The sequence below is a fragment of the Nerophis ophidion genome, linkage group LG14 (genome assembly GCF_033978795.1).
Source record: "Nerophis ophidion isolate RoL-2023_Sa linkage group LG14, RoL_Noph_v1.0, whole genome shotgun sequence".
Lineage (NCBI taxonomy): Eukaryota > Metazoa > Chordata > Actinopteri > Syngnathiformes > Syngnathidae > Nerophis > Nerophis ophidion.
In genome coordinates this window covers 33,552,648-33,570,720 of record NC_084624.1, presented here as the reverse complement: position 1 = coordinate 33,570,720, position 18,073 = coordinate 33,552,648, and the positions used below count along the sequence as shown (strand labels likewise).

The window sequence follows — 18,073 nt, the reverse complement described above, 5'->3', positions numbered from 1 at the left end:
TGGTTTTCAACAGCAGGAGCTGGGAGACTAGTCATGATTAAGGGAAAGATGAATGCAACAAAGAACAGAAACTCCCTGGATGAAAACCAACACTTCCTAACCATTCTGATGGAGCTGGAGAAGTGCTGCAAAGAGGAATGGACGAAATTTCCCGAAGATATGTGTGTGCCAAGCTTGTGGCATCATATTCAAAAAGACTTAAAGTAGTAATTGCTGCCAAATGTGCAAAGTATTGAGCAAAGGCTGTAAATACTTATGTACATGTGATTTTTTTTTTCCGTCTTTATTTTTAATACATTTGCTATTAAAAAAATATGTTTTCGAATTGTCATTATGGGGTGGTGTCTGTAGAATTTTGAGGACAAAAATAAATGTATTCCATCTAAGAATAAGGCTGTGAAAAACCAAATGTGGAAAATGGGAAGCACTGCGAATACTTTCCGGATGCCGGCTATTAATACATGATGGACACTACAGTTTTTCCATCTGGTTCAAAGTAAGTGAAAACATTTGATATACAAATTCTGTATTTTTTATTTTATTTTGGTTGTTTTTTTATTTGAATTAACATTTCTATAATGTGTATTTAAAGACCTACTGAAATTAGATTTTCTTATTTAAACGGGAATAGCAGGTCCATTCTATGTGTCATACTTGATCATTTCGTGATATTGCCATATTTTTGCTGAAAGGATTTAGTAGAGAACATCCACGATACAGTTTGCAACTGTCGGTGTTAAGACAAATGCCCTGCCTCTACTGGAAGTCGCAGACGATGACGTCGCAAGTGTGGGGGCTCCTCACATATTCACATTGTTTATAAAGGGGAGCCTCCAACAAAGAGTGCTATTCGGACCAAGAAAACAACAATTTCCCCATTAATTTGAGAGAGGATGAAAGATTCTTGTTTGAGGATATTGATAGCGACGGACTAGAAAAATTAAAAATAAAACGAGTTTAAAAAAAACAAACGCAAATGCATTGGGACGGATTCCGATGTTTTTAAACACATTTACTAGGATAATTCTGGGAAATCCCTTATCTTTCTATTGTGTTGCTAGTGTTTTAGTGAGTTTAATACTACTTGATAGTCGGAAGGGTGTCTCCACGGGTGTGTTGACGCCAGTGTCTCAGGGAAGTCGACGGCAGCTTCATGGACGGCACAAGCTCAGCTTTTCTCCGGTAAGAAGCGACTTTTTAACCACAATTTTCTCACCGAAACCTGCTGGTTGACTTTTGGTCTGAATTTCTGTTCACTTGACCGCTCTAATCCATAGTAAATTTTCACCTCGGGGAATTTTAAACAAGGAATCACCGTGTGTTTGTGTGGCTAAAGGCTAAAGCTTCCCAACTCCATATTTCTACTGTGACTTCTCCAATTTTAATTGAACTATTTGCAAAAGATTCAGCAACACAGATGTCCAAAATACTGTGTAATTATGCCGTTAAAGCAGACGACATTTAGCTGTGTGCTCATACTTCCTAAAAACGCGTGACGTCACGCGTACACGTTATCTTACACAACGTTTTCAAGACGAAACTCCCGGGAAATTTAAAATTGTAATTTAGTAAACTAAAAAGGCCGTATTGGCATGTTTTGCAATGTTAATATTTCATCATTGATGTATAAACTATCAGACTGCGTGGTGGGTAGTAGTGGGTTTCAGTAGGCCTTTAATATACAACAGGAAACAGATTCTTGAAACATATTCTTTGATATAAAAATGATAATAGAACCTTTTCACAACAGGTTAAAGGTAACAAAAGCGCCTCTTGGCTACTGTAAGTGCGGAGACAGCCTAAAAAAACGTAATCATGAAAATGTATTAAAACATGATTTCACTCGATCAATTTAAAAATGTAATAAATAAGAACTGTGATTTGTTTGTGAATCGAGTTTTTAAGCACCCCTGATATCCCATACAGTATGTATTTACAGTATGTATTATTTCCATGTGTAATTGTATCTAATACATTTGGCATATTGTAGCTGAGATAGGCGCCAGCGCCCCCCGCGACCCCGAACGGGAATAAGCGGCAGAAAATGGATGGATGGATGTATTATGTGATATGAATAATGTATGTGTATTCTGTATAGAATACAGTATATATTTATTATACAGTTTATGTATAATTTAATTTCATAACACTACATACAGTTGAATGTGATCTGTCCTTGCTACAATATGAACTAAGGAATTAGTCCAGGGGTCCCCAAACTTTTTGACACTGGGGTCAAAAAGTTGAGTTAAAAAAATCTGACCGGGGACAGGGTTAAAATATATATATATATATATATATATATATATATATATATATATATATATATATATATATGTATATATATATATATATACACATATATATATATATATATATACATATATATGTATATATTTATGTGTATATATATACATATATATATATTATATATATATATATATAAATAATCTGTGTCATTGCAGATCAGACAAATTGCCTTTTCCTTACACTGAACAAGAAAAAGTCCACTGATGTTTTAACACTCTACACTCTTGAGTCTAATTTTTGTTTCCCCAACGATTTCGCCATTTGTTCCCCTCGTGCACTAATTGACTGAAAGAGCGCGCACTTGCCACGTGCTCGCCTGACACTGCGCCGTCACGTTATCGATGGTAAAATGCATTTTTAGAAAATATGAGCGGCTAGGAGACCCCGAGAGTAACAAGCGGTAGAAAATGGATTGATGGGTGGGCTAAAAAGGACGGATTAAAAAGATAATTACAAAAACAAAAAAATATTTTTTTTTTCACCCGGGACTACCCGAGGGCTGGATTTTGGACGCTGGCGGGCCGTAGTTTAGGGACCCCTGGATTAGTCTATCCCAGAGTCAAACTATGGCCATCATAAAACCTAAAACAACAGCCCAGGCAAAGTTTTAAGTCACATTTTAACATTGCTAACCCAGCAATGTGTTTACATAAATCGTTATATCAAGAAATACAAAAATAAATCTAGCTTCTCCTGTCATGTCCAAATTAGCCAATTAGCTTTTCACAACATGCTAATTATGTTGGCATCTCCATTTCTCATTCTATGGTTATCATCACACAAGTTTAGTTTGAGCCACATTGACTGACTTCTTTATGTTGTTGTCGACAGGTGAAGAAGATCAACCGCAATTTTCCAGTCAACCAGCAGGTTAGTGTGTGTGTGCGACCGAAAATCAATCAATCAATGTTCATTTATACAGCCCTAAATCACTAGTGTCTCAAAGGGCTGCACAAACCACAACACAAACCACTACGACATCCTCGGTAGGCCCACATAAGGGCAAGGAAAACTCACACCCAGTGGGACGTCGGTGACAATGAGGACTATGTTGGTTTTTTTTAAATAAAATATTTTATTTTAATAAGTAAGAGTGAAAGCAGACCATCAAGTCAGAGAAAGGACATGTTTCCTCTTACCAAGTGTTGAAACCTCCGCTATATGTTTGCATCATAATCCTGAGAGAAATAATGAGAAAACAACTTCATCGCCTTCAGTCGTGTGGGTTTTGTGTGTGTGTCTGTGTGTGTCTGTGTGCGTGTGTGTGTGTGTGTGTGTGTATGTGTGTGTGTGTGTGTGTGTGTGTGTGTGTGTGTGTGTGTGTGTGTGTGTGTGTGTGTGTGTGTGTGCGTGTGTGTGTGTCTGTGCGTGTATGTGTGTGTGTGTGTTAATTCATTCAGATTTTACTTACAAGAATCCACATGACAGTTCAATGGAGAGATCGTCCCAAATCTTTCAGCCGCTCGTTTCTGTCAGTCGTCAAACATGTCGGTTTTATCTCGGCTGTTTTTAATGAGGAGTGACGGTCACACTTGATGTCTTTTTGCAACATTTGTACTTGTCACTTCTTCCCTTTCAACACCCCGCCGATGCGCCCCCAAAGCAGGCTCCCTTCATCTCCTGACGACTGTCAAGGCCCCTATTAGCACTGTCGCTCTATTAGCATTTGAACTTTGAGTCAACTGTTCACTCATGGGGCGGTATAGCCCGGTTGGTAGAGTGGCCGTGCCAGCAACTTGAGGGTTCCAGGTTCGATCCCAGCTTCCGCCATCCTAGTCACTGTCGTTGTGTCTTTGGGCAAGACACTTTACCCACCTGCTCCCAGTGCCACCCACACTGGTTTAAATGGAACTTGGATATTGGGTTTCACTATGTAAAGTGCTTTGAGTCACTAGAGAAAAGCGCTATGTAAATATAATTCACTTCACTAATGAAAGTCTTGGTTTCAAAATAAACACACCGTACAGCTACAACAACATACAGTATCACAACAAGATGAGGCAATTCCTGAAGGAATTGAATGCTCCAATGCTGAAGTTGAACTGAAATCCTGGATTTGTTTTTGAATTGTTGAAGTAGGGCACACAATTTTGAATAGGCTGTATGTTTGGAACAGTTTGAATCGGATGGAAATTTTGGGAGTTGTAGAACTTTGAAGAATGTCCCATTGATTTGAATGAGAATTTCCAAAAACCTTGGGAATTTCGGGTAAAGCGGGAATTTTTTTTGAAAATGGTAAAAAAAAAAAAAAACTTGAATGAGTTGAAATGGTTGGTGTTGGAATTTTTCAAATCGATCGAGAAATGTTGAAGTAGTGACATGTTGAATTGAGAAGGGGTGTTACGGAATTCCTGCAATTTCGGGAAAACCGGGAATTTTTCCAGTTCAATACTCCTTTTTTTATTTTCTGATTAAGAGGAATTTTTTGACGGTGGAACGGTTCAAATGCGTTGAAAAATGTGGAAGGAGTAGTGGCCAAAAAAAAGGTATTTGGAAAACCAGGAATTCTGGAAAATCCTTTTTTTTTTTTTTTTTAAATTTGGAAAAAGGGTAGTTTGAACTTCCAGAATGGTGAAATGTGTTGAAGGTGGAATGGTATGAATTCTTTAAAAAATGTGGAAATGGTAAAAGTTTGGAAAATGGCTCATTCATTTTGAATGCGGAAAATGTCCTTGAAAACCTGACATTCCTGGAAATCTGGGAATATTTGGAATTTGTCAAGGGAAAGCCCGTAATTCCCAAATAGGCTGAACAGTTTGAACAGCCTGTCAGCTTTGTTTTATGGTTGATGTGGAGAATGCATAAAATTTTAAGCGTTCTTTCTTTAGTCATAGTCATGTTTAAAGCCGCTAATATTTTCCCATGTGTACTCTTTTTGCTTGTATCTTATGTCCGCAAGTGAACTCTGTGCTTTAACTTGTAGGGTTGGAATGTGGGAGTATAGCATACTCCCTTTTCACCTTATCAGTATTAGAACAATGAGGCTGTATTCCTTTCTGGGAAGGGTGGGAGCTGTTTTCGTATTCAGTGGCCTAGTTGTTAGAGTGTCCGTCCTGAGATCGGTAGGTTGTGAGTTCAAACCCCGGCCGAGTCATACCAAAGACTATAAAAATAGGACACATTGCCTCCCTGCTTGGGACTCAGCATAAAGGGTTGGAATTGTGGGTTGAAATCACCATAAATTATTCCCGGGCGTGACACCGCTGCTGCCCACTGCTCCCCTCACTTCCCAGGGGGTGATCAAGGGGATGGGTCAAATGCAGAGGACACATTTCACCACACTTAGTGTGTGTGTGACAACCATTGGTACTTTAACTTTAAGTTGTCTCTTCCTGTTTGATTTTCAGTGCGCTTCTAGATGCCGCTATCAACGGACTGTATGACTGGTCTCCTAAAGCTTTAGTAAAACTTGATAATAGTCCTATTCTGTCTTGATGGTCATCTGAAAGAATTTGGGATTGACTAGTGACTTTAATTCCCTGGGAGGAAGACTAGTCTGACGCAACATTGACAAAGCCAATTATTAGTTTTAGCATTTGTTTCTGTCTTTACGTTATGACTTTTCCACTTTTTTCAACGTTTACCGTTTTATTTTCTTTATTTTGTTTATTTGTATATTTAGAATGTGTGCAGTGGACTGACAAAAAAACATTTTGATGCTCCTGCATTACATGATTCGAACCAGTACACACGCTAGCATTAGCATTAGCACACTGCCGTTACATAATTCATACATTTGTTAGCATTAGCATCACACATTTATAACTTGCGGCAATTTTGTTCATGTTTGCAATATGCTTGACTTATTGACCTAAGCTGAAAAACGTGCTAGTATTGGCATTACACTTTAATATGTATGATATGATACAAATTGATATGTTTTGGCATATGTACTAGCATTAGAATTATACTTTTATGAGTTCATAAACTAGCATCCAAACAACACATTAGTATTGATAAAAATAAGTAATATCTTATTGCTAATCATTACAATCCTTGTAATACATTGTTTCCTGTTACTGAAACAACATTTTGCTACATTGCACAGATCATCTACATGGGCTGGGCTGATGAGAAAGAGCAAGACTCAGTCCAGGACCGAATGTACTCGCCAAAGTTTCTGGCTTTAAGGGGTTCCTCTCTTTTCAAGTTCTGTGCTCCCCCGGTAAGCTTATTTTCAAACCTGTGTTGTTTATTTCTACTTTTGTACGTATTTATCTAGCTCGCAACTATTGGTGATTTACTCTGTGATTTATGATGATCATCAAATGTTTTTATACTGTTTTTGATATTAAGAGATTATGACAATCGGCATAAGCTTTCGTCATAATGGAGATGTGCAAAGGTACACACTGTAAGTGTTATTTCTGGCTCCACTTGATCTAAATGAAATGTACTAATGTAAGTGAAGGCTATGCATTGTGGCAGCTTGTTTATTATCAAAGACAGCGAGGGCTACTCAGTGTGAAGAAGAAACCTTTTAAAAACAGCAACCATCAACAACCATTCATTTACTGAAAGGTCTTCCACTTTCAGGTGACAACGTGGGACTGGACCCGAGCAGAGAAAAGCTTTACTGTCTATGAAATCATGTGCAAGATTTTAAAGGTAAGTCCCCATAAAAAACAAAAAGCACCAAAGGTGTGTTCATTGGAGAGAGGCTCATGCACTTAGACCGCTCAAGACAAAAATGCAATATAACATCAAATATTTCAATAATATATGAGTGTGAATGTTGTCTGTCTATCTGTGTTGGCCCTGCAATGAGGTGCCGACTTGTCCAAGGTGTACACCGCCATCCACCCGAATGCAGCTGAGATAGGCTCCAGCACCCTCCGCGACCCTGAAAGGGACACGCGGTAGAAAATGGATGGATGGATATTATCCATGTGTTATGTGTACAAGAGGAGGAGACAGCACAGACAACAGGGGCGTAGTATTAAGCTCTATTTGATAATATATATATATATATATATATATATATATATATATATAATATTGAATAAACAAGGGAATGGAGTGTGACAAAATACAAGAGTGCGTGGTGTTCGACTATGAGTGGGAAATAATTGCTGAGTGTTACCGTGAGTGTTGAGCGAGAGAGGCGGAAGTCCAACAGGAGCAGAGCGGGCTCGTAGATCCGTGAGCAGGCAGGAAGTTGGGGGCTATAGTGAGGCGTCGAAGGTCTGTATCCAAACGGGACGTCAAGATCCAAGACGTAGGCAAGGAAAAACGAGACACACAGCTCGAAACGTGGAACGAAGGTAGATGTACGGGTACAGGTAACTATGTTGTGTTGCGGGATAGTAGGTTGTGCAGGCTTATGAAGGCAGGCCTGATGATCAGCTTCAGGTGTGTTGATTACCGGTGATTGATTGCAGCTGTGCACCGACGCAGCCTCTGCCTGAGTGGCGCGCACAGGTGCACTCTTGGATGCGCAATCAGCACAGCAGACAGATGTGTGCGCATTGGAATGCACCCATGCTGTGACACCATTGATGTTATCCATGGATAATACGGATATTATCCATCCATCCATTTCTACCGCTTGTCCCTATCGGTGTCGCGGGGGGTGCTGGAGCCTATCTCAGCTGCATTTGGGCGGTAGGCGGGGTTCACCCTGGACAAGTCTCCACCTCATCTGTGTGAAGTTAACAAACGTCATTTAAAACTACTAAAGGAGAACAAAACGCATCAACTGAATTCATTTTAAACCGCCCCGGTCCCTGGTTCAATCCCCACCTAGTACCAACCTCGTCACGTCCGTTGTGTCCTGAGCAAGACAGTTCACCCTTGCTCCTGATGGGTGCTGGTTAGCGCCTTGCATGGCAGCTCCCTCCATCAGTGTGTGAATGTGTGTGTGAATGGGTAAATGTGGAAGTAGTGTCAAAGCGCTTTGAGTACCTTGAAGGTAGAAAAGCGCTATCCAAGTACAACCCATTTATCATTTATATTTATCTATAACAGCTATAAAATGATCAAATAAATTTGCTGAATGGACGATATGTGTAATATTTTATATTTGTGACCGTCCAAAATGTTGACACACACACACATAGAACGGAAGATCCGCGTCTGTCCATCGTCTGTCTTGGCAGCAAGAGCACAGATCTTGCCGCCGTGTGTGGAACTGTCAGTTTGCTAGTCCTTCTGACACATGCTAAATAAAAACGCAAAATAGTTGCTGCAAAACAGTTATGAGTTTTGATGAATCACATTGCGCATGCTAAAAAATTATATTTGCATTTTCTCCTCCCAGTATTGTGGATTTTATGTTAATCAGCATATATTTTGCATATTAATGAAGACAGAGACGCAAAATAGATTGCACACCTTATTCTGCGTAATTAACAGACGCAATGTACTTTGCACACGTTTAGTAGATCAGCTTTGCATGTGCTGTCAAGTTTGCCTGTGGGTTAGTACACTTAAACTTTCAGTAAATAGTAAATGTATTCTGATTCTTCGGTACACAGTCTTCGGTTCCCACGTCGTAAAAATTAAAGACAGTAATTGTTCCTTGCTTCATACATGGACTCTGTAATTAAATACAGCACAAACGGTCGCAAAAGGCTGCAGGAGCGGAGATCCAGACATGTAGGGCACCTCCCCATGCCCGGGCAGTGCGCATTACCACCGTCTTCAAAGACGAGGTGTGGAAGCGTACTGAACACCTCCACCAGTCATGAGTAGCAAAAGTGTTTCTGATTGGCAATCAGGACACACACCTGTCCCTAGTTGCCGATCTAGATGCTTTCTATGCCGGCTTGTACCTTGAACTGTGCTGGATCATTTTGCCTTGTACTTGATGTGCTGCATAGATTTTTGTATAGGGGTGGTATAGCTCGGTTGGTAGAGTGGCCGTGCCAGGAACTTGAGGGTTCCAGGTTCGATCCCCGCTTCTGCCAACCTAGTCACTGTTGTTGTGTCCTTGGGCAAGACACTTATCCACCTGCTCCCAGTGCCACCCACACTGGTTTAAAAAAAATGTTACTTAGATATTTGGTTTCACAATGTAAAGTGCTTTGAGTCACTAGGGAAAAGCGCTATATAAATATAATTCACTTCACTTTTTCTTTGCTTCCTGTGCACTTCCCAGCTGCACTATTTTTACATTTAGTTTTCCCTTAATAAAAGGGTTTTTCGTTGTCTCTGCGTCCTGCGGTCAAGACCAACAACACTAATTGAAGCGTCAAACAGCGTTGAACGAGCCCTGGCGTCTGTTACACCGTGGGGTTCACAGGAGTCGGCCGGCACGCATGGCGCTTGCGGTCACGTTCCTCCTGATGCCTTGATCCATTACCAAAATTTTCAGGACCCCCAAAATCTAAATTTTTTTCACCATACCTGCTTGGAAAATATGGGGACTTTTCATGCATCAAAGGCTTAAAAAAGACATCCAAATATATTGAATTAAAAAAAACTGTAATTTCAATGGGGTCCTTGCAGTGCTCAGCATCGCCCCTGTGGGGTCCTAATAAAATAAAGAATAAAATGAAATAAACAATTAAATAAAGCCACTTCAGACTGTCATCATTTGTAGCGATTAGGATCAAGATCTGAACTTGTGAAACCGAGTTAACGTTATGTGTTTTGTGGCGAACCATCAGATCAAAATTTGGCGTCAGGCCACTCCCAAATTTTGCAAGTTATCATCGCTTCACGGTGGAAGAGGGGTTAGTTCGTCTGCCTCACAATACGAAGGTCCTGCAGTCCTGGGTTCAATCCCAGGCTGGGGATCTGTCTGTGTGGAGTTTGCATGTTCTCCCCGTGAATGTGTGGGTTCCCTCCGGGTACTCCGGCTTCCTCCCACTTCCAAAGACATGCACCTGAGGATAGGTTGATTGGCAACACTAAATTGGCCCTAGTGTGTGAATGTGAGTGTGAATGTTGTCTATCTGTGTTGGCCCTGTGATAAGGTGGCGACTTGTCCAGGGTGTACGACGCCTTCCGCCCGATTGTAGCTGGGATAGGCGCCAGCGCCCCCCGCTACCCCAAAAGGGAATAAGCGGTAGAAAAATGGATGGATGGATGGATTATCACCCATCAGTTAAGTATCCATTTCTGATTGCCTAAAGTGCAGAAATGACAGCTAAATTGGTGATGCCATGGGGCAGTTTTCGCAGCTAGGCTTCACCCACTACAAGTAGGTATGAACAGGTACTGATCCATCAGGCACTTTGAGGTGTCATCATCGTCATTTCTACCAAATAAGATCAAGATTTGAATGTTCGTCTTTATTGGTAAATCATCCAAAGGAATGTTTGGTGCCATACCACGCCCACATCTTATGGCGTTGGCAAAATGTGTTCGCAATTTATCATCGCCTACATGTGTAGTATCTGTAAGATTAACCGCGACTCATTTGGTTAAAGTCCCTACGAGGAGTTTGTTAAAGTACGACCCCTTTTTTTGCCAAGGTACAAACCAAGGTGGCCAACTTCCTGTTTATTTTCAGGTATGGGTTCCTAGACTTTTACATGCGTCTCGTCATGATAGACGTCTCCTGCGATTTTTACTACGATACGTAAAACTGGCATAGGAGGGGCAAATATTTTACAATTTTAAAGGTGGCACTGAGAGCCAGTTTTGAAATTGCAATGTCGGGACCCACAAAATCAAAACATTTTCGCCATACCTGATGCACCTGAAAAAATATGAGGACTTTTCGTGCATGTTAAGGGCCCCTAAAAGGTGTCCAAAGTCCAAACGTATAGAAGAAGTGTCTGGCCCTAATAAAGATCATAACACAAATTTATACTAACTGAAAACTGTGACATCCATCCGTTCTACCATTTTCTACTGCTTGTCTCATTCGGGGGTGCTGGAGCCTATGTCAGCTGCATTCGGGCGGTAGTTGGGGTACACCCTGGACAAGTCGCCACCTCATCGCAGGGCCAACAAAGATAGACAACATTTACACTCATCTCATAAAAATACCATCAAAGGGTAAAGTAAAAACAGTCGATTTTTGTTATTTTGTTTGGGAATTAAGTTGATTGAGAGATTTGAGCAAAGAAAGGAAAAATAATATCCAAAATTATTTTTATGCTCTTTGAAAAATGAAGAATTTTATATCCTGTTTGCCTTTGGGGTGTTGTCGAATTTCTTCCAATAAATCGTACTCTTGTGCAAGAATTGAATTTGACATGAAAAAAAAATATTTAAGAAAATTGTATGATGTAGTAACACAACAATTATGGCCAACAATACAGCATAAAAATGACTTTACTATGAATAATAAGGTCTTCCTTTGTCCCCTAAGGGTTAGAAAACGCATAACATTTCTTTTTAGTCTATTTTAAAATGACATGCTCAATATTTTTTATTTGTATAATTAAACGATGACAACTGCAGCAAGCGAGTGTAGCTGATAGTAGCAGTGGGACAGCATTTCTAGAGTCATTCTGGGGATCTTGTGTTCGGTGTCAGTGTCATTGGACCCACACACGACGTCTGTTGTCTCCTCAGGACAACGACCTGGTGGACAAGAGGCAGCACTGCTTCAGCGTGCAGACAGAGAGCGGCGAGGACATGTTCTTCGGCGTGGAGCTCGAGTCGGAGCTGCTGGTTTGGGAAAAGGCCTTCCAGATGGCCACTTTCCTGGAAGTGGAGAGGATACAGGTGGGCAATGTCCATAAAGGATGATCATTTTAGCGGTAGGCTACGGCTGAAGATCAATGACATCAGCTCGCGGGAGGGAAAGAGATTTCTGCGTCGGTTTGTTCAACGCAAAGTTCACAATTTTTTTCTCCTCCATGCAGTGTAAAACGTACACCTGTATCATGGAGAGCCACCTTATGGGACTAACAGTTGACTTCAGCATGGGCTTCGTGTGCTTTGATGCCGCTTCTAAGGTGAGTGAAGAACACCACCACTGCCGTACAGAGGTAGAGGTAAACAAAGACTGCCTCTCTGGGAAGTCTGAGCCTCGCTATGAGTGGCAGAATCTGGATGGTTTGGGTTAAGGAACATTTGTTGTCAAACATCTAGGCAAAGTCACGACTTGCTGCTTGTTACCATGAACGACAAACTCGAAATAGATATGACTGAGAGCCTAATAGGGCGGTGTGGTTAGCGCTTGTGCTTCACAGCAAGAAACTCCTGGGTACGATTCCCAGGCTCAGGGTCTTTCTGTGTGGAGTTTGCATGTTCTACCCGTGACTGCCGGTTTCTCTCCGGGTACACTGGCTTCCTCCCACCTCAGAAGACATGCACTTGGGAATTTGAGTGTAAATCAGACCTGAAGAAATTAAGGCCCGAGGCCCGAATGCGGCCCGTTAAAGGCCTACTAAAACCCAGTACTACAGACCACGCAGTCTGATAGTTTATATATCAATGATAAAATCTTAACATTGTAACACATGCCAATACGGCCAGTTAGGTTTACTAAATTACAATTTTAAATTTCCCGCGGAGTTTCCTGTTTAAACGTCGCGGAATGATGACGCATGTTTGTGACGTTATTGGTTGGAGGGGACATTTTAGCCCAGCACCACTTACGGCTAAAAGTCGTCTCTTTTCATCGCGCAATTACACATTATTTTAGACATCGGTGTTGCTGAATTTTTTGCAATTTGTTCAATTAATAATGGAGACGTCAAATAAGAATGCTGTTGCTGGAAAACGGTGGATTGCAGCTGCCTTTAGCAACCGGTGTTTCTTTGTTTGTTGTGAAGCTTTAACACAGAGCGGTCAATCGAACATGTTTCTCTACGTCAACCAGCAAGTTTTTGGATGGGACAATTGTGATATTAAGTCGGCTCTTACCGGAGACTTGAGTGGACGTTCCTCATCCACAAATCTTTCATCCTCGCTCAAATTAATGATGAAATCGTCGCTTTCTCAGTCCGAATTGCTCTTACTGCTGGTGGCTCACATTATAAACAATGTGAGGATGTGAGGAGCCCTCACACCGGTGACGTCACGCGCACATCGTCTGCTACTTCCGGTACAGGCAAGGCTTTTTTATTAGCGACCAAAAGTTGCGAACTTTATCGTTGATGTTCTCTACTAAATCCTTTCAGCAAAAATGTGGCAATATCGCGAATTGATCAAGTATGACACATAGAATGGACCTCCTATCACCGTTTAAATAAGAAAATCTAATTTCAGTAGGCCTTTAGGCTTTTCAATCTGGCCTGCCGGATATTCCCAAATGATTTTTTTAGATCTTTAAGATGAAAATTGTAGCTGCCTTTATGATGTGCAGTGATGTTGTCAAATGACCGTAAGTCTTGAACTATACACAGTTTTTTCGTGGTTGAAATCTGCACGTTTGCATGATGTACTAGTTACGATGGTAATCTAAGTCACAGCAGCTCAGACGAGGCACCAAGCAGTGTGGGTGGGGAGCATTTCTACAGTGTTTCCAGAGCGGCTAGCCTGAAATGCTGGTGTCAGGGACAGATGCGGAAGGAGATGTTTACAACAAAGTTCTCAAGCATAGTGCTGTATCAGATTGTAGGTGTGGGGGGATTACCCATCGCGTTCATATGTCGCTCTGTTTGTTGCATTTTTGTTGCGTTTCGCTTGATATGTCTATAGAGAGGGCGTGTGACATTCACATGTTGTCAATATTCAGTGTATATAGGCCCTGCGATGAGGTGGCAACTTGTCCAGGGTGTACCCCACCTTCCACCCTATTGTAGCTGGGATAGGCACCAGCGCCCCCCGCGACCTCAAAGGGAATAAGCGGTAGGAAATGGATATATATATATATATATATATATATATATATATATATATATATATATATATATATATATATATATACATATATATATATATATATATATATATATATATATATATATATATATATATTTATACAGTATATACTGTATATATATACATATATACATATATACATGTATTTATATATATATACATATACATCCAGTATATATATATATATATATGTGTATATATATATATATATATATATATATATATATATATATATATATATATATATATATATATATATATATATAGATATATAGATATATATATATTTATATAAATATATATATATGTATGTAGGTGTGGGAAAAATCACAAGACTAATTCATCTCTACAGAACTGTTTCATGAGGGGTTCCCTCAATCATCATCTCCTGATGATTGAGGGAACCCCTCATGAAACAGTTCTGTAGAGATGAAGTAGTATTGTGATTTTTCCCACACCTACATATTGCGCTCTACCACAGTATCGAGCACTATTCTCTGGATAATCCAATCAAGACATATATATATATATATATATATATATATATATATATATATATATATATATATATATTAAAGCCACTAATGCAATACGGAAAAATAAGCCATGGTAAATTTGAAAATTTAAATGAATGACCAAATCTGTTACCCAGCAGTGTGTAACTCAGCATAATGCTATTTTTCTTCTGTGTAGCTAACTTTCAGTGCAATGTATGCATTTTTGGACTGTGGGCACAGTTGTTTTAAAGGCAAATTATCTAGCTGAGTGGCACACAAGTACAGCCATATTGTTTTGGATGTTTTTTGGCTCCATCTCCTGCAATAAGAAGACCCAATGTCCCCCAAGGATGACTTACTGTGGGGTAGATGTTGCCAACATATTGTTTACATTCCGCACAGGCCCAGTGTGAATCGAAGAGGCGGGAACTCCATAATGAACACAGAGTGTACCCCTGTGTGTGTGTGTGTGTGTGTGTGTGTGTGTGTGTGTGTGTGTGTGTGTGTGTGTGTGTGTGTGTGTGTGTGTGTGTGTGTGTGTGTGTGTGTGTGTGTGTGTGTGTGTGTATGCGTGTGTGTGTGTGTGCGTGTGTGTGTGTGTGTGTGGTGTGTGTGTGCGTGTGTGTGTGTGTGTGTGGTGTGTGTGCGAGCGTGTGTGCGTGCGTGCGTGTGTGTGTGTGTGTGCGCGCGTGTGTGTGTGTGTGCAGTTTGTATTTAATAGCTTCTTCCACAAAATCAGCTGTTTAATTCCTGCTAATGGACGAACAAACAAAGGACAGAACCACCAGCTCAGCAGGGATCAGGCCTTCCTCTGGCGAATTCACCTAAAGAGTCATGTTAGAATCATCATTTAACACAATTAGCTGCACCCCCAGGCTCTTGTATCAACACAAAACCATAACAATAATTAAAAAAAAAAAACATTTTGCATTGTGATTTATTATGATACAAAATGAGAACACCATCTAACTTTGTCTTGGCCGGAACCCATTCTTAAAGGCGATGCCAGTAGCATACTCTTCCTAATGGATGAAAAGCACTTAGTGTTGATCTGTTCAATAAATTAAGACATAAAATATGTGCATCTACATGAATCAGCAGATGACTCCATGCTGCATTTTACTGCATGTGACCGTACCAGGAAGTCCAGGAAGTCATGTCCCAGCTCATCAAACAGTTCAATTCAGTTTATTTGGAAAATGCCAACGATTCAATGTAATGCATCACATATTTCCAGTTGTTTCATTACTTCATGTCCGAAAAGAAGTAAGAAGAAGCTGAGCTTATTTAATCATACCCTTTTTAATATCATAACAATCTTCATCTCATTTCCTTACTGTTTTTAACAGTACAGTATATAAATAATGATAAAAATAATATAGACACATTTTAAATATATAAACAATCATTTTCTCCCCAAAAAAGTTCAATATGTTCATCGTATTTGTTTTTTGTATGTATATATATGTATATATATATATATATATATATATATATAGATAGGCGCCAGCGCCCCCCGCGACCCCGAAAGGGAATAAGCGGTAGAAAATGGATGGATGGATATATATATATATACCAACCCCATTTCCATATGAGTTGGGAAATTGTGTTTGATGTAAATATAAACGGAATACAATGATTTACAAATCATTTTCAACCCATATTCAGTTGAATATGCTACAAAGACAACATATTTGATGTTCAAACTGATAAACATTTTTTTTTGTGCTAATAATTATTAACTTTAGAATTTGATGCCAGCAACACGTGACAAATAAGTTGGGAAAGGTGGCAATAAATACTGATAAAGTTTAGGAATGCTCATCAAACACTTATTTTGAACATCCCACAGGTCTGCAGGCTACTTGGGAACAGGTGGGTGCCATGATTGGGTATAAAAACAGCTTCCCCAAAAATGCTGATTCGTTCACAAGAAAGGATAGGGCGAGGTACACCCCTTTGTCCACAACTGCGTGAGCAAATACTCAAACTGTTTCTTAAAGTGCCATTGCAAAAAAATTAGGGTTTTCAACATCTACAGTCCATAATATCATCAAAAGGTTCAGAGAATCTGGAGAAATCACTCCACGTAAGCGGCATGGGCGGAAACCAACATTGAATGACCGTGACCTTCGATCCCTCAGACGGCACTGTATCAAAAACCGACATCAATCTCTAAAGGATATCACCACATGGGCTCAGGAACACTTTTTTTTTTTTTCTTCTTTGTCATGAAAAAATGAAGTTTTTGTCATGAAAAAGGGAGGTTTTTATGGTTGGTGCACTGATTGTAAGTGTACATTGTGTTTTTTATGTTGATTTAATAAAAAATTAAAAACATTTTTTTTATTTTTTTTTTATAAAAAATTCTTCTGCGGCCCGGTACCAATCGGGTCACGGCACAGTACCAGGCGCGGCCCGGTGGTTGGGGACCACTGGTCTAGAACATATACATAAACATAAGCATGCTGCTGTGTCCATAGAAAGTTCTACATAACTTGATAGTTTCTTTAAAAAAAAGATCAGCAGAATGTAATATGTTTGAAGTAACTTAGTCAGATGAAAAGGAGGGCCATTCAATCAGTTTGAGACTGTTATCATGAAATCTGGACAGTTTTAGTTGAGGGCAACTTGTATTAAAACATCGTAGAAGAGTCACAACAGTACACTATGCTTATCACTACTGTTATTATATATGAATGATGGCCTCAGTTGAGTGTTTTTGCAAAAAATCGACCAATAATAGTTTCACTATAATGCATAGTAAAACTGGATAGTTTGGGCAAATGTGTGAGACATAGTGCATGTCACTGTCAATCAAAAAAATCTGAATAGATTGGTCAAATTTTTTTCGCCACAAAACAGGCTGTAATCTTCACAACTACTCAGTGGCCTAGTGGTTAGAGTGTCCGCCCTGAGATAGGTAGGTTTGGGAGTTCAAACCCCGGCCGAGTTAAACAAAATAATATAAAAAAATGGGACCCATGGCCTCCCTGCCCTGCTTGGTACTAAGCATCAAGGGTTGGAATTGGGGGTTAAATCACCATAAATGATTCCCGGGCGCAGCACCGCTGCTGCCCACTGCTGCCCACTGCTCCCCTCACCTCCCAGGAGGTGAACAAGGGGATGGGTCAAATGCGGAGGACAAATTTCCCCACACCTAGTGTGTGTGTGACAATCATTGGTACTGTAACTTTATTTTAAAGGCCTACTGAAATTAGATTTTCTTATTTAAACGGGGATAGCAGGTCCATTCTATGTGTCATACTTGATCATTTCGCGATATTGCCATATTTTTGCTGAAAGGATTTAGTAGAGAACATCGACAATAAAGTTGACAACTTTTGGTCGCTAATAAAAAAAGCCTTGCCTTTACCGGAAGTAGCAGACGATAACGTCACCCGTGTGATGACTCCTCACATCCTCACATTGTTTATAATGGGAGCCTCCAACAAAAATAGCTATTCAAACCAAGAAAACGACAATTTCCCCATTAATTTGAGCGAGGATGAAAGATTCGTGGCTGAGGGTATTGA

The 18,073-nt window shown here is 40.0% G+C and overlaps 1 protein-coding gene across 1 annotated transcript in view; it reads left to right on the top strand.

Moving 5' to 3' along the window:
- Window positions 1–18,073, top strand: part of sntg1 (syntrophin, gamma 1) — a 121,089-nt gene that overhangs the window by 90,523 nt on the left and 12,493 nt on the right. Inside the window, exons 13-17 of the mRNA XM_061920481.1 lie at window positions 3,142–3,180; window positions 6,359–6,475; window positions 6,847–6,918; window positions 11,782–11,934; window positions 12,075–12,167. Coding sequence (XP_061776465.1) covers window positions 3,142–3,180; window positions 6,359–6,475; window positions 6,847–6,918; window positions 11,782–11,934; window positions 12,075–12,167 — 474 coding nt within the window. The remainder of the gene's footprint in view (window positions 1–3,141; window positions 3,181–6,358; window positions 6,476–6,846; window positions 6,919–11,781; window positions 11,935–12,074; window positions 12,168–18,073) is intronic.